Source organism: Delphinapterus leucas, chromosome 9 (genome assembly GCF_059928025.1).
Source record: "Delphinapterus leucas isolate spDelLeu-1000000601 "Yukka" chromosome 9, BTC_Dleu_Yukka2, whole genome shotgun sequence".
NCBI lineage: Eukaryota > Metazoa > Chordata > Mammalia > Artiodactyla > Monodontidae > Delphinapterus > Delphinapterus leucas.
In genome coordinates this window covers 40,934,961-40,955,318 of record NC_143137.1, presented here as the reverse complement: position 1 = coordinate 40,955,318, position 20,358 = coordinate 40,934,961, and the positions used below count along the sequence as shown (strand labels likewise).

General features: G+C 41.6%; 1 protein-coding gene across 6 annotated transcripts in view; it reads right to left on the bottom strand.

Annotated features, from left to right (window-relative positions):
• Positions 1–20,358, bottom strand: part of AOAH (acyloxyacyl hydrolase) — a 166,966-nt gene that overhangs the window by 120,290 nt on the left and 26,318 nt on the right. For all 6 annotated transcript variants that reach the window (XR_016394296.1, XM_089917521.1, XM_089917519.1 and 3 more), the window contains one exon: positions 19,885–19,984. Coding sequence is in view for 5 of the 6 variants with exons in the window: in XM_089917521.1 (XP_089773647.1) it covers positions 19,885–19,984 (100 nt within the window). In the remaining variant the exon portion in view is untranslated. The remainder of the gene's footprint in view (positions 1–19,884; positions 19,985–20,358) is intronic.

Genomic DNA, 20,358 nt, shown 5'->3' with positions numbered 1-20,358 from the left:
TTGTACAGTGTATGCGTCTTAAGCCACTGAAGCACTACTGTTCCAGTTGGTGAGTAGTTGTGTCCCTGAGTGCCCCCCATCACTGCCTTGGCCATCCAGCCTCTCCTTAGGACTCCCCAGACCTCCCTGTGATCAGTCAACGTAGGGGCCAATGTCACGGTACAGTCCGGTGGGCATCTTCAGACCTTGATCCAACATGGCACCCAGTGTCCATTCTGATTGGCTGACAGCAGGGCCAAGACAGTTCATTACAATCCTCACTTTGAAGACATCGATGTCTTTAACAGAAAGACTGCTTAGGAAATGGCCCCATTCAAAAGCTGACCTTACTGACTGCAATTTTGTCCTTTTCTGGGATTTTGATAAATCCTGGAAAATTTCCTATTGTATCAAGTAAGTATTTCTGGTAGGGTCATTATAAGACACTAGATCTAGCTGCAAATTTCTATTATGGTGTCCTTTTTGGCTGCCCTTGTTAGCTTAAAGTTCATTGTCCACAATATTGAAGGTGGAGTCCCTCTGCCTTAATTATGGGTCCCCTGCTTCTCTGCTTTGGAAATACCCCTTTGCATTTTAAGGTCCATCTCAAGCATCTACAGGGCCTAGCACAGTTCCTGCTACATAGTAGGTGCTCAGTTGATACAGAAATAAAAGGAAAACATTTATGATATTGTGCTAAGCAAGAAAAGAACAGGCTATCAGATTTTACACATACAAAAAAAAATTCTGCAAAGAAATATGCCATAATAACTGTTGTTGATAACTTTTCCTTTTGGTTCTTTTCTGTGTTTTCTAAATATTCAATAATGAACACAAATTCAGCAGTACATGCTTTTTTAAAAAAAGAACTCAATACATGTTGCCCTGTTTCTTACTGAAAAAGAAAATGATTTGTTCCCAGCACAGGGATGTGGTGAGGACCCTGGAGATCTGGGGGTGAACAGACCTGCCTGCCCTCCCATAGTTTCTGGGCTGGCAAGGAAACACCAGGAACTAGTACAGTAAATACAGTAAACAGAAGTGAGATGAAGCAGAGAGAGGGTATTGGCAATGTCTTTTTAGGAGAGGCCACTTGGATCCCCTCGAGATAACTGATTTGATTTTAATCCAGCTCAGTTCTCAGGGGAGATCAATGTTTAGTGAGGGATAAAGACAACCAAAAAAAGAAGAAGAAGAAGAAGTGACAAGGGCTTCACCAAATGCCTTCTGATCCCTTTAGTACTGGGCACAGTTGCTGCTTTTGGGGTCCTCCCTGGAATGCTGAGGGCAGATTTATCGGGTCTTGGCTTGACCAGAGCACCACTGTCTCCCACAGCTTAAGTGCACTAATACCAACATTAAAAAAAAAAAAATCGTAAGTGCTTCTAAAAAATGCTTTGGTAAAGCTAAATCCTATGTATTGAAAAATAGCCACTGGAGGATACAGTGGAAAGCAGATATAATAATAGACCAGCAAATTCCACCCAAAGGCCCGACACTCCACTATCTGATAAAAAATTAGAAGCAGCGGAGCTTCCTACATTTGTCTTTGTACCTAACAGAAATGGCCTCAATGCGCTTTTGTCCTTCTCTCTTAACTCTTCTGGTCTGCCTTCTGCTGGAGTTATTTATGTACTTACTGCCTTCAGGGGGCAGTCAAGTCCACGGGGATGGCTTCGTTCAAACCTTGCTCCATTTGTAAATCAATTTATGCCATGAAATCTGGGGGAGAGGAAGAGCCTGTCCTAATAAACTTCTAGAAAAGATCTGGAGTAGATCAGAGATCTTCTCCCCACCCTCAAACCCCCTCATAAATGCCTGCTCTTTGACAATAAGAAACTCACGTCTAAAATCATTTCACGTCCCAGGGGCTTTCTCCTTTGTGGAGCCTGTCAGTGCTGTCAAAGTACCACGTGAACAAAAGGCACTTTCTGTAATTTTCAAATCTACTGCTGCTATAATTGATAGCAGATAACCCCATCACTAAAAATTATTCCCTGTAGAAACTCATGCCTAAAAATACGATTTTTCTTTATTTCCTTCACTCCTGAGCGTACCAGAATTCAATTCTTTAACATCACAGAACCTGAGAAGGCCCACTTTGTGAATGTGTCCTGTCCAATTCACCAATACTCCTGAAAAGTCGAGGGACGTTGTGTTGAGTTCCGGAGCATCCCCTGCACACTACATTCTCTGCCTGTTTTCCCATCGTTGTCAATACAGTGCAGTGTGCTTTGGCTGAAACATTTGAATGTTTGGGAAACGCCTTTCTAAATAGTATTCCTTACCACAAAGTGGCTCAAACCCTTGAATATGCTAATATGTGCTGTAGCTCTCCCAGTAGGACATTTAGTTTACAGATGTCCCAAACCTTTAAAACTTAAAACAACAACAATTTTCTTCTCTAGCACACCTATTAGCATCTCCCAGAGTGGGAGTAAAAGCAAAGATTTTTGTGTCACACAGGTCTGAATTGAATCTGGACTGTGCCACTTATTGGCTCTGTGACTTTGGGCAAGTTATGCATCCACTCTAAGACCCAGTTACCTCATCTATAAAATAGGGATAATAGTAATTATTACTTAACACTTTCTACATTGTAGTCTTATCACAGTTTGCTGTCAATCTTCTCTCCCAAGTTATAAAACCCTTGATGAGAAGGATTATGTGTCATTCACTATTACATCCCTAATATATAATTCATGGCATGACATAGATACTTAATAAGTACTTGTGAAATGAATGAATAGAATGAATGATTACACAGAGAAATGACTGGCTGAATGAATATTTCTTTCTCCTTTCATTATCAATCATATGCTTACAACTGCACTTGGCCCTAGGTTACATGAATTTCTACACATTTGCGCAGGTGCTTGGCATACAGAGCCAGAGCTCTCCCCCAGCCGTGTGATTCTCTGCATTAAGTCATCCACACTCCATAAGAGGTACACTTGCCATTCCCCTGAGCCTAAATGACCTCATGAGTCATCTTATCTGGCTTGTATTAAAATTTCAGGCATACTTCCTTCTTGGAAAATAGTGTGGCAATGGTGGGAAAGGTGCTGGAGTCCAGAGACCTGAACCACCAGCTCTGCTTGCAGATGGCCATGGTTAAATTATGTAACCTCTGAGCGTCTGCTTTCTATCTGTAAAATTGGATGGAAGGACTCAAAGACATTTGTTAAAGCTAATTTTGTTTGCTTGTCTTAATGACAGGCAAAGGGGGCAAATTGTAAGCAATGTGAAAATGAAGATAATCGCTCTCTCTCCTTGGTAACCTTTCACTGTCCACAATCTAGCGTTTAAGCCATTGTTTCTAAAGCATGAAGACCACGCTTCCATCTTCTGAAAAATTACAACTTCGGAATGGAGGGCGCAACTGTGATCAGTGGTTGGAGAGAAAGTTGGGGAATAGATTGTGCGCTGGATATAAACCCCTCCTAGTTGGAACCTGTAATGATGTTTCTGACTCACTGAGAGCAATTATCTGAGGCATAAGCAGATTCTCCATCAACAATGAGGGGCTTGGTTCTGGAAGTACTCATTTGATCCTGCAACCTGTTATGGTCAAATCTTTTCAGCTTCTCATTACTTTCTCCCTTTGATTGTAATGTTTCCTTATTCCCGTTTCAAATCCCCTTCAGAGTCTATTTAACGCTCTCATGAGTGAATTGCAGAGGAAGCCATCACACAGGCTTACAGAGATATAAGCCCTCAGCCTAGGATCTTACAGCCCAAAGAAACATGGATATGTATATTGCACTTCTTTATTCAAGGACTTGGAAAATTCCAGGGACAACATGGCATGGCTCCCTAGCAGTCTACAAAAGGGGAGAGGTCGACACTTTGCTTGATCATCAGAGCACACAGCAGCATATACCCATGATGGTTTTGCTCATATAAGTTTTTATCAAATAGTGGCATGTCTGGCTGGAATTTGCTGGTTTATTATTTTATCTGCATTCCACCATAACCTACAGTGGCTATTTTCCAATGCATAGGATTTAGCTCTGCCAAAGTCCAATCTGATTTTCATGTTCCCACATTTCCCAGCTTTATGACTTTAAGATATGTGGAAAAAAATGAAATCTGTTCATTTCATTTTCTTCTTCCAGAGACCAAAAAAGGAGAGAGAGAAAGAAAGAACTGTAAAAGTAACAGAAAACACCACCACTTTTGAATGCATTCCCTTATATCACTAAATGTCTTTTCTTCGTACATATTTTACCATTAGCTAAATTTCCTCCTTTTCTTCTCCTGGACCAATTCTGCACTGTGGAGCTATTAGTATCATGAGTACATTTAGTCACACTGCTTTTATCCATTTCTATAGGAAATACCTATTAAAAAAAAGTCTTATTTTAAATAACACTATTCCCACCCCACAACTTTTCCTGATATAATTCACTGATTTTACTCTAACCACCGCCACTGCCATCATCACTACATACTTACAGAGGTTCTTCTATGTATCAGGTTCTCTACCAGGCACTGTATATACCATATACCTACTCAGCAAGGTAGGACTGAACAGTTCTTATCCTTACTTTATAGTGGAGCAGTCCACAACCCAGTACTGTTTAAGTGAATTGTCCAAGGCCTCACGATGAATTTTGTTTCATTTTGACAGTTTCTTCCCTAGTACCTGGGCATGTGCCCAAGTTCTCCATGGCTGGACTCCATGGGTTTTTCTTATTATTTGATATTGTCCTACTCTTTAAACACATGATTTCTGGCAAATAATTGAGTTCATCAGATAGTGGGTGTGGTTCAGTCATTGGGTTGTCTTGGGTCAAGTACTTTGTAACGTACTATTCTAATTTTTTACTGTTATTCTATTTGTGTTCAGGTTCCTAGATCAGTCTTGCCTTATGTTACACAATTAATCAATTTCTTCATCTTAGATTCCTACTGTTGCCATAACAAATTACCACAAATTTGGTAGCTTAAAAAAAACCACAAATTTATTCTTTTTTTTGGCCATGCCACTCAACCTGTGGGATCTTTAGTTCCCTGAGCAGAGATCGAACCCGTGCCCTCTGCAGTGGAAGCACGGAGTCTTAACCACTGGACCACCCGGGAAGTCCCCACAAATTTATTCTTTTATAGCTCTGGAGGCCAGAAGTCCTAAATGAGTCTTAGTAGGCTAAAATCATGTATCAGCAGGGCTGGTTCCCTCTGTACTTTCCAGGGGGAGAATCTGTTTCTTGCCTTTTCGGTTTCTAGCAGCTGCACCCATTCCTTGGCTGATGGCCTCATCACTCTGACCAATATGTCTGTTGTCACATTTTCTTCTCTCATGCTGAACCTCCTGCCTTTCTCTTATAAGGACCCCTGTGATTACACTGGGCTCGTCCAGATGATTCAGGATAATCTCTCCATCTATAGAACCTTAACTTAATCATGCTTGCAAAGTCTTTTTTGCCATGTAAGGCAACATTCACAGATTGTGAGGACTAGAATGTGGACCTCTTTGGGGAGGCCATTATTCTATATAAAATACTGCTCATTGAACAAATATTTATTGAGCAATTAATATATGCAGTGAAATGTGCTGGGCTCTGGGGAAGTCACAGGGAACTCGAGAAATAAATCAGCCAGATTATCTGCTTTCATGGAACTTACATGTTAACAGATGGGGCAGACATTAAATAATAATTTTACAGTTATTTATCTTATTGTACAACCGTTTAATTACAATTGGGATAAGTTCTGGAAGCATGGAATGCCATGAAAGAAGAGGAATCCTAGAGGACCTAACTTAACTTGGGGCATCAAGGAAAACTTCTTAGAAGAAATGACTTCTGATCTGAGCTCAGATGTGGGTGATTAATTAGGTAAGATATCTTTTAGATATCTTAGGTAAGTATCTTTTAGAACTTTTCAAATTCAATAGGGTCATTAGCTTTTCTTGAGCTAAGGGAAGAAAGCATATTCTCAAGAGATATATAGTTGTCCTTATTTTTTAACTTCTTAAAAGCAGGCTAGAAACATTTCCAAATTTGAATACCATATAAGTAAGTACCTTCCTTGGAATTATCTGATTTCTTCTACTTATCAGAAGTCAAGGGTAACTTAACATTTGCATTGTTAGTACTATCCACTGAAGATTCTTGGGATTGCTAAGAGCTTAATGACCCCCAAAAAAGACTTTAAATAAGTCTGAGTAGATACATTCTCCAAGATTCCAAATATAGACTTAAACCAAAATACGGCTTGGAACATCTGTCAAATCCTTTGAAATGCTGGGGGAAATTATTGAATAGCAGACTATACACCCAAGTATGCTGTTAAATGTTGTTCTAAGTTCTGTTAGGGTTTTAAACCTCCAAGTCTTCAGAGAGCAATTTAATTTAGTGGTCTCTGATATTTACAGCCTTTCTGTTTCTGTGATAATTTCTTGTCTAATGAACTTCAGACAGTTTTGCAGAATACATAAGAGGTAGATGGAATCTCATTTAGTTTTCACTTTTTTAATTATGAGAAAAGGATCATCATATCCCCCCGTCATTTTTGGCCCCTTGATCTTCTTCTTCTATAGACCAATTTTTTTTGCAGCCTTTGCTCTGTTTTTTCTTTTTGATTTTGTAAGAGCTCTTTGAATCATGGAGAAAATAATTTATAGTATGGCATATTACAAAAACATTTCCCAGTTTGCCATTTGTCTTTTGACTTTGTGTATGCCAGGCTTTTATAAGTTAGATGTATTCATATGTCCCTTTGTGACTTTGGGCAAATTATGAATAAAATTGCTCAGGTTTTTCTTGTTTTATGGTTCCATTCTTTATGATTCAACCTTTAATTTATTTGGGATGTATTTTGCCATAAGGAATAGATAAACACCTAGCTTAAATTTTATTCCCCAGATGGCTAGTCTTTAATCCCACCCATTTACTGAATAAATCAGTATTTTGCCACTGATCTGAAAGGCTATCTTTTTTTTATCAAAAACAAGAATCTCAAATGCATTGGGGTTTATTTTTAGATACTATATTCTGTTCCAGTTTAAGCTTTTAAGCTGACTTTTGTGCATCTAGATGGCTATATTCCCCTGTAATTTATCTCACTGCTCATAATTTCCTGAGATGCTTAAAGAGGAACCTTAGAAATACTGTCAAGTAAACAACTCCACAACCAACAATTTACTTGAATTTTGGTTTCTCATGTATAAAATTGGGATAATGGAATAACTTCGCAATTGTGTGGGAGGATTTTAGATGATGTATGATAAGTACTTAGTCCAGCTTTGGGTATGTTACAGCCACTCAGATTATGGTTGTCAATTGCCTTTTGTTTTTCAGCCCCTAATGTGTACCTATCATACAATAGGGGCTTAGTAAATGCTATTATGAGACTAAGAGAATGACTGTCCATGCCTTGAAAGCCTATCAGGTTTAGCCAAGGCTCTTTTCACCTTAGTCCCATTTCTGGCCTCAGTTATCAGAGATATGGTTGTCTTCCAGACACAGCTATGAGTTTATTAAGTGAGGTAATTTGGAAAACTTTATTAAGTCTTCCAGAATATCAAGGTACACAAAAAATGTTCCAAAGCTGTAGGTTATTCTTCTTTTTTTTTTTTTTCCGGTACGCGGGCCTCTCACTGTTGCAGCCTCTCCCGTTGCGGAGCACAGGCTCCGGACGTGCAGGCCCAGCAGCCATGGCTCATGGGCCCAGCCGCTCCGCAGCATGTGGGATCCTCCCAGACCGGGGCACGAACCCGTGTCCCCTGCATCGGCAGGTGGACTCTCAACCACTGCGCCACCAGGGAAGCCCTGTAGGTTATTCTTTCTCGGATTTTTGTTCTCTTCAAAAATAACATTTGATTTTCTAATGATTTGCCAAGTCACAGTTGAAGAATAGCTATCACTCAAGAAGGAAATTTCCTTAACCTAAAACTCTGACGATCACACAAATGCCTTCTTTCTTATGTAATAATTTGTTTTCTCGTAGTCCTGGATTTGTAAGAAAACACTCATGTACTATACAGAGTTAGGGTGGAGAACAGGAGAAGAGCAAATACAAGTTGGGTAGGTTGACCAGACAACTGAAGGAGAAGAGAAGCTTAATTTTTTCTATTTAGTTCAGGTTTTGAGCTACTAGTTTGCTAGAGTTGTCCATGGTAGTAACCTTGGAGGCTTCAATGTAACCATGATGACAGAGGAAGCAATTTCCTTTCCTTGTTTGTCACAGAGATTCTGTTAAACTGAGAACACTTAATCATTTTTATTTTCTATGTACCTGCCACAAAAAAAGCCAAGTCATAACACAGATAGGTTAAAGAAATTTACCCAAACACACACACACACACACACACACACACACACACACACACACACCATGTTAAACAAAATGGAGCTCGGGGTCAGAGATTACTTTTCTTGAACAAGAACAAAGGAATAATTGATGGTTACTAGACAACAGTTTGGTTTTAAACAGAGGAGATGCTAAACTCCAATCCTCTTGCCAATTTGACCTCACTGCTCATTCATTACTTCATTTTATTTAAAAAAATCACCATTTATTGAACGTATACTTGATTCCAAGAACTGTGGTAGCCTCTGAGAACATGCCTCCCAAACTATTCAAGTTTGAGGCTCCTATTATAATGAACGCTAGGCTGTCTCAGTAGGGGAATAATGCAGAGATGCATTTCTGGGAGATAACTATGGCCTTGGTCAGAGTGGAGAACTGGAAAGGACAGAATGAATGCCCATGATGAGTCATCTGGAAGATTAGTGGCAGGAAAGGCCCAAGTCTAGATAGATGGATCAAGACATCTTTTTTTTTTAATTAAAAAATACTTTATTGTTAAAAAAAATGGGATCAAGACATCTTAAGGCTTAGGTTGGGTCTGTAAAAAAGATAAAGAAGAAGATGCTCTGGGAGTACAGACTCCAGCAAGTGATGGGAAGGAATGTAGAGAGAAGGGGTATTACCAAGGCATTACTGTCCTATTTTATAGAAAGAACTGGGTTCAAATGTAAGCCCATTCATTCAATACGCATTTATTGTGCACAAGTAGTGTGCCAGCCTCCTATATGCATACCAGGCAGTGGGGAGAGAGAGCTGGCTCAGGTATAGTCCCAGCTTTACAACTTGTAGTCCAGCAGTCAGTCTCGTAGAGCCAGACACTTAAACTAATGACTAAAATGCAACACCGAAAGTGCAATGATAGCTGTTAGGATACGGTATCTTGGGGACAATGAGGAAGGGAGTCTAATCCTCACTGGAGTGGGAGCATAAGTGTCAGATGGTTTCTACCAGAAGGTGACAACTGATCTGGGTCTTAAAGGATGACTCAGGGAAAGGGTATATTACAGGTACAGGGGAAAATAGAGCAAGGCTGGGAGGTGAGACCCAGCAGGATGTGATGCAAATGATAAGAAGTGTTGAGTTGCTGGAGAGAAGTAGATAAGGCAGTTTCTCCAAGAAAAAGGCTGGGTAGGTAGAGACAGGCTAACTAATGGAACTCAGACTTCGTCCTGACCTTGATGGATGGCTCTGAGGGATTTAAGCAGGAAAGGGAACATGGTCTGATTTGCGTTTGGAAACATCACTTTGGTGCCTGGATTTGAGGATTTCAAGGCTAGAGTTAGAGATATCAGTTACAACGTTGTTGCAGTACTCCATCCTAGAAATGATAAGCCCCTGAATTAGGCAGGTGGAATGGAGGATGGAGAAGGGGAATAGACTAGAAAGAACCATTTAGGTGGGTGAAAGGTGGTTTCAAAACTGAGATATGGAATATGGGAGGGATAGCTGATGTGTGGAAAAGACGATAGTTTCTGACATGTTATGTTCAAGGTGTCTTTGGGACCTACAGACGAGGATATTTATCTGGAAGCTGTATGCGCTGGCAGAAGCTCTGAGGAAAGTCTTGAGCTTCATTTGTGAGGCTTACAACAGCAAACATTCTGTATGTTTATAATGATCAGTCACTATTCTAAGAATTTCCACACATATTAATTTATGTAATCCTCACATTAGCCCTTGGAGGTAGGCTGTCCTATATTCCCCACTTAACATATGAAGAAACACAAGGAAGTTAGGTGATATATCTCAAATCACTCAGCAAGTACACGGTGGAGCCAGGGTCACTGACACCCTCAGGCTGGCATCTGAATCTCTGTGCTTAGCCACCAGGCTGTCCTGCCTATAATCACTCAGGGAGAAAGCCCAGAGTGAGCAGAGTTTTGGTTGGGTGGGTCCTGGTGCTTAGGAAGGGAAGGGTAACCCTCAAAGGGACAGAGTAGTGCAAAGAGAACCAGAAAAGGGCAGAGGAGTTTCTCGGGAAGGGAGTGGCAAGAAGCGCCAAATGCGGCAGTTGACGGGTAAGAAAGGCTTTTAGATTTGACGTTTAGGAGGTCATCGGTGGCCTTAAGGGGAGGTGTTTCATGAGAGTGATGGGGCTAGAGGCCAGCCTGCAGTAGCTTGAGAAGCAAATGGGAGGTGAAGAAAAGCTCTCCTCTTTTAAAAAGTTGCTGGATTCTGCTGCTGCGGCGGCTAACGCTCATTAGTACTTATTATAAGCAGAGCACTGTCCTAAAACTCAATCCCCTCCCCCCCAGACAGTACACATACGCGCTTGTATGTATGTATGCGTATGAACGCACATAGAAATATATATTAAGTTGTTAAATATTCATAACAGCCACGGAGTCTGAGTATTGTCACCATTTTATAGATGAAGAAACTGAGGCCCAGAGTGATTGAGCAACTTGCTTCAGGAGAGACGGAGTAAGAAATGCAGCCAGGTTTCGAGCCCAGGTGCTCTGGCTGTAAGACCTGTGCTCATAACCACCCTATTGAAATGCCCCTCAATTAGAGGCAGCAGAGAAATTTGATTGTAGCTGGAGAGGAATGGGGGTTTTGGGAGGTTTATTTTTTAATTTAATTTTTGGAATGGGACAGACCTGAGCAGGTTAATAGGTATCCTCATTTTCTTCCTTGGGTGTAGATAATTTCAGTGCAACCATGCCCAATTAGCATACTGTTATGAGAAAATCCATAAGAAAGGAGTGAACTCTAAATAGATTATTTCTGAAACCTCCAGTTCCCTCAGCCCTTCTATGAGGCCTTATTCCCAGGGGACTGGAGACTAGAAACCCACAAACAGAGTTTGTTAATGAATCCATGAGAAAAGGGGCAGAAATCAAGGAACCAAGGATAATGCTAGGGGATAAGTGGAGACACGTGACTCTGGGTGTCTGGGAAGCTACGAGATGACAAAGAAAAGGCCAGTAGCAGGAGGAGAGACAAAACTTTCAGGCTTGTTGATGGCAGCTTTCAGGCTTGAGCCAACACTTCTCACCCTTTAGTGCTCATCAGAAGCTTTGTAGAAGTGCATAGGCTCACCCCAGAAATACTGAACCAGATGCACTGAGGTGGGACTCCACACATATTTCTGAAAACTGGTTCACGTTCTAAAATAAGCTAAACCTTTTACACTCCGGTATATTCCATTGAGACCAGATAAATACTCACAAGAAAGGAAGTAAAGCACATACATGTTCAGAACTGCCCTTCCCATCTTAGCTTTCATTTAACAAATCTTATGAAGCACCTACACTGTGCCAGGCATTGCACAGTCCTGGAAACATGATCGTGAGCAAGAAACACATGGTCCCTGCCCTCAAGTGCTATGAAAGAAACAGTGTTATGTGAGAGCAAAGGAGACCTTCTTCAGATGGGCGGTTTCAGGAAGGCACCTGTGAGGAGGGGACATTTCAACAGAAAGCTGAAGGAGGAGAAGGTGCTGACCGTGCAGAGAACTGGAAGGGTTCTGGGCAAAGGGCCCAAGAACAAGGCGCTGAGACAGGCGAGGCCTGGAGTGCCGTGTCAACACTTACTCCACCTTGAAGACAGTCACCTCCACTCCTTCCAGGGAGGGCCCAGCCCTTCTCTGCTGAGCTTTCTGTTCCTCTTTGCACCTACTTGTCTCTTCATCATAGTTTGTCTACAAGTTGGTCTCCCTGTCTAGAATCACTCTTTGCATTGCAATTGCCCGCCTCATTTGCTGGAATACTGTCCTACATAATTCATTCTCTATAAATATTTGCTGCCAGAAAAAAGAAGACAGAATCATTCTGTAGAAGCTACAGGACGTTAGGCAAGGCTTTTAATCCTCTAGGTCTCAGTAGACTTATTTATAAATAAAATGGGGGAATCATATCTGTCCTGCAGATACGTGATGGTCAAAAGAGATAGCTTACTCAGGGTGCCTCGCAGCAGGGCTGGCACACAGTAAGTGCTTGAGAAATGTTTGTTGAGGCGTGACTGACTATGTGAGTGACTGACTATATGATTTAACTGGTAATGAGAAAGTTGGGATACTTGTGCAAGGTTCTTGGAAATTAAGCTCTTCATAATATTTCATTAAAGCTAAAACCAGAGCCGTGTTTACTTTCTGACACTGAGGGCTGGCTACTCTGAATGTGCTTCATAATTTATGCCAAACACAGGTGTGCTGATGTGAAGAGCTGCAGGTTGAGTTCAGGTTCTACTCACTAGGTATGAGACCTGGGTCAAGACCTTAAGCCTCAGAGGTAAAATATGTTTGATAACTATACCTATAAAATAGAGTTTGGCCCTGTGATACTCTACTAAAGTTGGAGACATCAGTATGAAGTCATGCCCACACACACACAAACAGATGGGTAGATTCATGGCTTACATACATACAAATATACTTTACTAAACTCTCCTCTAGGAGGATCTAGAAGCAATGCCATCCTAGTAACAACAGGCACACCCAGCAACCAGATCTCAGTTTCTAAACACCATCCTCCAGTAAAAGGAACCAGGTCTCCTTCGAAAGTGGTGGATTGTAGGGTTGGGGCAGGAAAAATACAAGATGACCCTGGATCATCTGGCATTACCAGAAAGTAAGGAAATTCTAAAGAAAGAAAGGAAAAAAAGAAGGAATGAAGAAAGGAAGAAAGAAAGACAACAAGCAAAGAAAAAAAAAGCAATGGAATGGAGCTGTGTCAAAAGGACCCAGGGCAAACCTGAAAGAGCTCCCAGTGGCCAAAGCTGAAAAAATCTGAGCAAGAAAATAAGTAACGTAGTACTGAATTATAACTCAAAGTATGAAATACATATACACAACTCTATATTGACATAAATGAATAACTGGATACATAAATAGGGAAGGGGAGATATATCTTTGCAGAAGAATTCCAAATAATATACTCCCTTCTCCAGGAGGTGGGCTTAAAGCCCCCATCCTATTGAGTGTGGTTTGGACTTAGTGACCCAGTTCTAAAGAACAGAGAAAAGGAAAAGGGAAAAATAGTGACTTTCCCATGAGGAAGCCTGGCAAACACCACCTTAACAAAGTGATCAAGGTTAACGTCCCCCTGGATGTCATGTGGGTATCAGGTAGCCCTGATAAAATGTGATGAGAAGGGCACTTAACCTCTGTGGTGTTCCTTCCAAAAAAAAAAAAAAAAAAGACTGTCTAATCAATATAAAAACATTAAACAAATCCCAATTTGAGGGACATTTAATGAACATACTTAACCAGTACTCCTGAAAACTGTCAAGGTCATGAAAAGCAAGGAAAGACTGAAAACCCATCATAGACTAGAGGAGACTAGGGAGACCCTAAATGCAATGTGTGTCCTGGATTAGATCCTGGAACAGAGGAAGGACATTAGAGGAAAAACTGGTGAAATCCAAATCAACTTTGAAGTTTGGTTACTAGTCACGTACAAGGGTAATGTTGGCTTCTTTAGTTTTGACCAAGTAATGTTAAAATGTTAACATTAGGGGAAACTTGGGTGAGGGTGTGCTGTCTATGGAATCTTCACAACTTTTTTGTAAACTTGAAATTATTCCAAAATAAAAATCTTATTAAAAAAAAACAACGGAGTTTGGGGGCGATTAAACGGTAAAGCACATTGCAGGCTCACAGAGCTAAGCATATCATTATGAACGGAAAGGCACTGTCCATTGTACAGAAGGAAATTTAGTGATTAATAAATCTTAGAAAATGTTAAATTTCCTATCCCTCTATAATTTTTCCCTAAACCCTATTACCTCCCATTAAAAGAGACACCAGATATTTTATCTGACACTTAATGTTTAAAAAATATAAATTCCTGAGGTCAGATTGTTTATTCCTCAGTTGAACGAGAATTTGTCCTGTGTCACTTTCTCATAAAAAGTGCTAACTTTCTCCTTATGTCGGCTTCCTGGTAGTTTGATTCCAGGGAAACACGAATTCCGTGTACATGCACACACGCCCACACACTCAGCACTGGAGAGCTTCTGGTTCCTGCAGAAATCGGATTTACTGTGGGAAAAGCTGTTGCAAAGTCTGGATTGCTTTCCTAAGGCAGCAGGTCTCTTTTGCAGTCGTTTAAATGGGTTGGAGGCCCCAGGGAAATAGAAGAATCTATCTCCACTAGCGCACACATTCTGAACATAATTCTCTTGTAATGTAGATCAAAGTGGTGTGAAGTGAGTCTTGACTATGCCTTAGAGATGTTGCTAAATACGGCCCGTCCCTCCAGCTCAGGGTTGGTGAGGAAGGAAGTCAGTTCAAAGCCACAGAGTCTGCTTGGGGATCTCAGAGTTAAGGGACCCAGGAGGGAGCAGCATAAAACTGCGGAGGCTCCAGGCTGCACCAGGACCAATCAGGGCTCGTACATGGTAACCCTCTGATCTAAAAATGAGAGGTTTAAAGCAACAGGGCACACATGAAGAAACCACATACAGTTTTCAGCTGGAGAGCTGTGGTGTCGGGATCGTGCTTATGCACATGCACACTGGCAGCAGGCAGGGCCTTGCTTTGTGTGCAAATGAGAGGAGGAATGCTATAAATAATCCCCCCAAAGTAGCACAAAACCATCTGGGTGGTCTTTACAACACAGTCTGCACTTTTCCTTTTCCTCTCCTCTTCTCTCTCCTCCCCTCCTCTCTCCTTTCTCCCTGTCTTGTCCTCTTCTTCCCTCCACTCCGCCTATTCCCACTCCATCCTCCTCGTGCCCGCTGAACACTGTAGACTGTTTCTTGCTTCAATTAATGATGGAAGGAGTTTGTCATTTTTGAACGCATGGTAGAGAAGGATATGGAGATGTGATTAAAGGACTGGCGAGAAGCGGGCTGGAATTTCAGCTTTGCTGTAGATAATGAACACGGGTTCGCTGCAGTCGCTACATGCTGTCCCATCTTTTGCTTTTGGCGCCACTAAAGTCAGGCACCTGTTGCTCTGCACTGCGGGGCTTCGCCCCTGCAGGCCCCTGGAGCAGAGAGACCCCTTTGTCCCTCTACTCCATAGCATGCATTTCGCAGGGACGATGGCTTGCATCATACTACATTTTACCGGAATCTGAAACACATGAAAAGCAGGACATTGAGGGTGCAGAGTCCTGCTTGTGAGGAACTAGCTGGCCCAGGAGCAGTGGTTTGACTCAGAATACCAATACCCCAGGGGTATCAGTGAGGCACAGAGCACAGTGGTAAGAACTTGGCTTTAAGGACAAACAGACCCAGGGCTGAATCCCCTCCTTGCCCCTTACTAGCTGTGTCACCTAGGCAAGCTCCTTACCTTTCAGTCTCAGTTTCCTCACCTGCAAAATAAATACACCCCCAAGAGCACTGCTAAATGAGATCACGTATGTGAAGTGCAGTGCCTGGTACATTGCTCACATACCACGTATGTGCCTGGCAAGATGGAGGCGACAAAGATGGGCAAGATGCAGAGCTGCTGCCTGATGTATTTACATTCTAATAAGGAAATCTATGTAAACTTAATATCTCTGTGACTCCCTTTCCTCATCTATAACGTGTGGGTGATGACAATGCTCATTTCGTAAGATTGAATGATTAATATACATGAAACATTTAGAAAAGTACAGGCACATTGTAGTACTCGAAAAGGTATTTCATGCTGTTGGTTGAGAGGAGAGTTAACATTTTGTGGAGAGGATTAAGAGTTATTTTACAGAGAAGGTGACAATGAGATGAACTAGAAGGATTGCTTGGTGTTGACGGGGCATTCTGGGTAGAAGGAATGACTAAGAGGTGCAAAGGTGCAGGGTTGGGAAGATTGAGATGGGTTCAAGGGGGAGCCAATCACTCCTTTCAGTCTACAGCATGAGCTACACAAGGATAATAGTAGAGGTCCAGGAAGGCTTTTTGAGAATCCTAAAATGCTAAGTGAAAATGTGTACTTAATTGTGCAGGCAATGTGGAGGTCATAGCCTGGGGGAAATAATATGATTAGAGGTATGCAACAGGAAAATTAGTGTGGCCATGAAGTAAGGACAATTAGAATTTCCATCAGCAATGCAAATAAGAAACTAGTGGCATGTCGTTTATTCATTCAACAAATATTTCTTTGTTATGTATAAGGCACCACCCTAGACATTGGGGATACATAGATGAACAAGATAGAATCTGACCTCCTGGAGGTTATAGCCTAGTGGGAGAGACTACAGATGATCATGCAGGCATATCATTCAAGACAAGGCAAGTTCAAAGAAAGAAGCTACAGGAGCTTTGACAAGAAGAGTGTGTAAAAGGAGCCAGGGATGGCTTCCTCATCCTTCAGGCAAAGATTTTGGAGTGGACAAGATCGTATCTATTTTATAGAAAGACATTTCTGTCATCCGTATGGAAAATTTATTGGAAAGAGGTCAGGAGGGCTTCCCTGGTGGCGCAGTGGTTGGGAGTCCGCCTGCCGATGCGGGGGACACGGGTTCGTGCCCCGGTCTGGGAAGATCCCACATGCCGCGGAGCGGCTGGGCCCGTGAGCCATGGTCGCTGAGCCTGCGCGTCTGGAGCCTGTGCTCCGCAACGGGAGAGGCCACAACAGTGAGAGGCCCGCGTACCGCAAAAAAAAAAAAAAAAAAAGAAAGAAATAGAGGTCAAGAGCAGATTTGGTTGAACTAGTTGGGAAGCTATAGCAGGAGTAACATCAAAAGATGATTGTGTGAAAACTTCATGCAATGATCCTGTTACTTGTAATAACACAGATGACTCTCACAGACAAAGGAAACGAGACACAAAGAAGAATATATTGTATTCTTCCATTTACATGAAATTCAAGAGTAGAACTTTATATAAATGAAGTAATCTGTGGTGGTAGATTTCAGAGTAGTGGCTGTATTGGCGGGGGGGTTATTGACTGGAAGCGTCATGAGGAAGGCTCTGGCAGGCTGGAAATTATACCTGTATCTTTACTTCTAATTCACACCTGCTTTGTAGGTGTAATTTGTGTGCCATGGGAATGAAAAGTAGGTCTGATATGTACCATTTAAAAAAATGCATACTCAAAATGTAATGTTAAGGGGGAAGAGTAGGATAAAAATTTGTACATATAACATTATCATAACTCTCAAAGAAATTAATGTAATTTATTTAAAAATTAAAAGGAAAATATCCAATATATATATATATATATTTTTTTTCGGTACGCGGGCCTCTCACTGCCATGGCCTCTCCCGTTGCGGAGCACAGGCTCCGGACGCGCAGGCTCAGCGGCCATGGCTCACGGGCACAGCCGCTCCGCGACATGTGGGATCTTCCTGGACCGGGGCACGAACCCGCGTCCCCTGCATCGGCAGGCGGACTCTCAACCACTGCGCCACCAGGGAAGCCCTCCAATATTTTAATATTGGTTATTTCTGGTGGTGGGATTTCAGTTGACTACTGTGAAGAGATACCCCGAGGGTATTTTCAATAAACACTGACACCAAGGTTGAGAGACCAACCAGTCTCTCTGAGCAAAGGACAGGGATGTGAATCCCATTTCTGGTCTTTCTCAGGGGAGTGACTTTCAGCAAGTTCTGTAGCCTTTTTAACCCTCAGTTTCCTCAGTCTTAGAAAAGGGGTCATAATGGTGCTTCCACACTGGGGCTATTTGGGGGACTAGACAGGATGAAGCGTAAGTACAGTGAATGCTCAGTAAATATCGGTTATTGCTATTAAAGGAAATTGTGGAAGCAGAAGAGGATGAAGCTTCCACATTTGCACCAACTGCCCCTCTTTTCTGTGTCCTCCGTAGAGATAGAAGCTGGCGATGGGATTTGAGGAGGAGGGTGGAGGGACCAGGGAGCACGCCCAGCTGGGGTGGAAGCTGAACACTTCTGAGATGAAATCCTCCGACTTCCTCCCAGCCAGAAAGGATGGTCGAAATGTTCCCAAGTTGGGAATTGAAAAGGGGGTGGTGATGGGAGGACAAGGAAATGCTATTTCGAGTATAAATTCTACAGAGTATAAAAATAAAGAATGTCATTTTAAATGGGATAGTTTAAAGTTGAACATTTTGTGACTATGTATAGCTGTGAGTGTGAAAATATATAAAATGATGTTATTTAAGGAAATCACAAAAACCCATATCACTTGCCTTTGTACATAGAGACACGTTACTTCTGTACATTATCAAACAGTGAATATTATTATATTTGCATGCTATTTGAATACATGGAAAAAATATTTTAATTAAAATTAACTCTTCTAGAAATCAGTGGAGACCACATCTTCTCAGGTAGAATTAAGGGAAATTTAACTGGCACTTAGTCAATAATCGAGGTAGCATGAAATGCACATGTACCCCAGGTATTTGCATCTCTTTCTTCCTGCTCAAGGAGACAGCCTTATGATATTTACTATTACCAGTAACCCAAATCGTGTTCATTGGTTAGGCCAAAAAGTGTTAAAATGACTTTATTTCAATAAGAATAAAAAGGAAATTACAAATAGAACAGAAGCCTGTTGTGTTATATATAGAAAGACTATAATTCTGGGAAAGGGGGCATAGAATTTTATTTTATTTTTTACTTATTTTGTTTTATTTTATTTTATAGGAAGTTTCTGAAAATCATTATTTTGAGGCCTAACCAGATCTAATATCATACTCTCATTCATAGCATGAGCAGGAAATTGTGTCCACATTTGTCTGTTTCCATCTGCATTCCAATTCAGAATTGTCAGGACTTCCCTGGTGGTCCAGTGGTTAAGAATCTGACTTGTAATGCAGGGGATGCCGGTTCAATCCCTGGTCAGGGAACTAAGGTCCCACAAGCCGCAGGGCAACTAAGCCCACACACCGCAACTACGGAGCCCACATGCCACAACTAGAGAGCCCTCGCACCGCAACTAATGAGCCTGTGTGCCACAACTAGAGAGAAGTCCATGCACTGCAATGAAGAGCCCACACGCTGCAGTGAAAGATCCCATGTGCCGCAACTACGACCCGATGCGGCCAAAAAATAAATACATAAATAAATATTTTAAAAAATAAATAAAAATTGTCCAACATGATATAATGCACACACGGTATTCTGAAAAGCTACCTCTGAATAATAATGATATTGGTAATGATTATATTAGCTACCATTTTTATTAATATTTATTTATGCAGCAGGTATTGTGCTAAGCATTTTATATATGTTAGTTCATCTACTTCCCCCAACAAATCTATGAGGGAGGTATTTTGTTAGACCAATTTTATGGGTGAGAACAATAAAGCTTAGAGTAGGGGGAACAACTGCCCAAGTTTTCCCAGGATGTGGGACTTCCAGCTGCTTATACCAGGAAAGTCCTGGGCAAACTGCATGAGTTGGTCACTCTATAAAAGTAACTTGCTTGATTCTTAAGGGGTAGAGAGGGATTTAACCTCTTCTCACCTTGGCTGGTCAGATTTCCTATGTACTGCCGGCCCAGCTCTAGATTACAGTCTAAAATAAACAGCAAAGACATTCTTTGGTGGCATGGGGGAGGGATCTAAGTTGAAGTTTGGGAATATTATTCCAGGTGATGTAATGGAAAATGTCATTTTTCCAGTCCCTGTCCCCAGACCACTGAGCCAGTGAAGCTGAACCTCCCTTTACCAGATTTCCAAAGGGCTTGCATATCACCATAATCTGACATTCAGAATGAAAAAGCACTCACCTTAGGAAGGGGATAGAGGTGACACAAGGGTTGGCCAGGGTCCTGTTTACAAAACTCCAGGGTGTGACACACCACATCAGCATTTACATCCGCTTTGAGCCTAGAGGGAAATAGGGCAAAACAAAGGATATTTAAAAGCTCTCAGGCATTAGGAAACAAAAGCTATTTCAAAAGAAGGTCAACTCCCAGAATGAATTCTAGTATGGCCTTTGAGTCCAGTTCCATGCAGCTGCTGGATCATAACGATTTCCTGCCACTTGCTTTTTCCTACTTTTAGAATAAGGTCCTGGGGGTGGGGAGAGACGACTCACAGCACTGAGCTGTGAGCTGGCCTCTCACGGGCACTGTGACGCTTTTCAGGAGAAGCCGCAAATAAAATTGAGAAAGGAAAAATGGACAGAGGTGTAATTTCATGGGAACAACATTATTTTTTTTTAATTTATTTATTTAATTAATTTATTTTTGGCTGTGTTG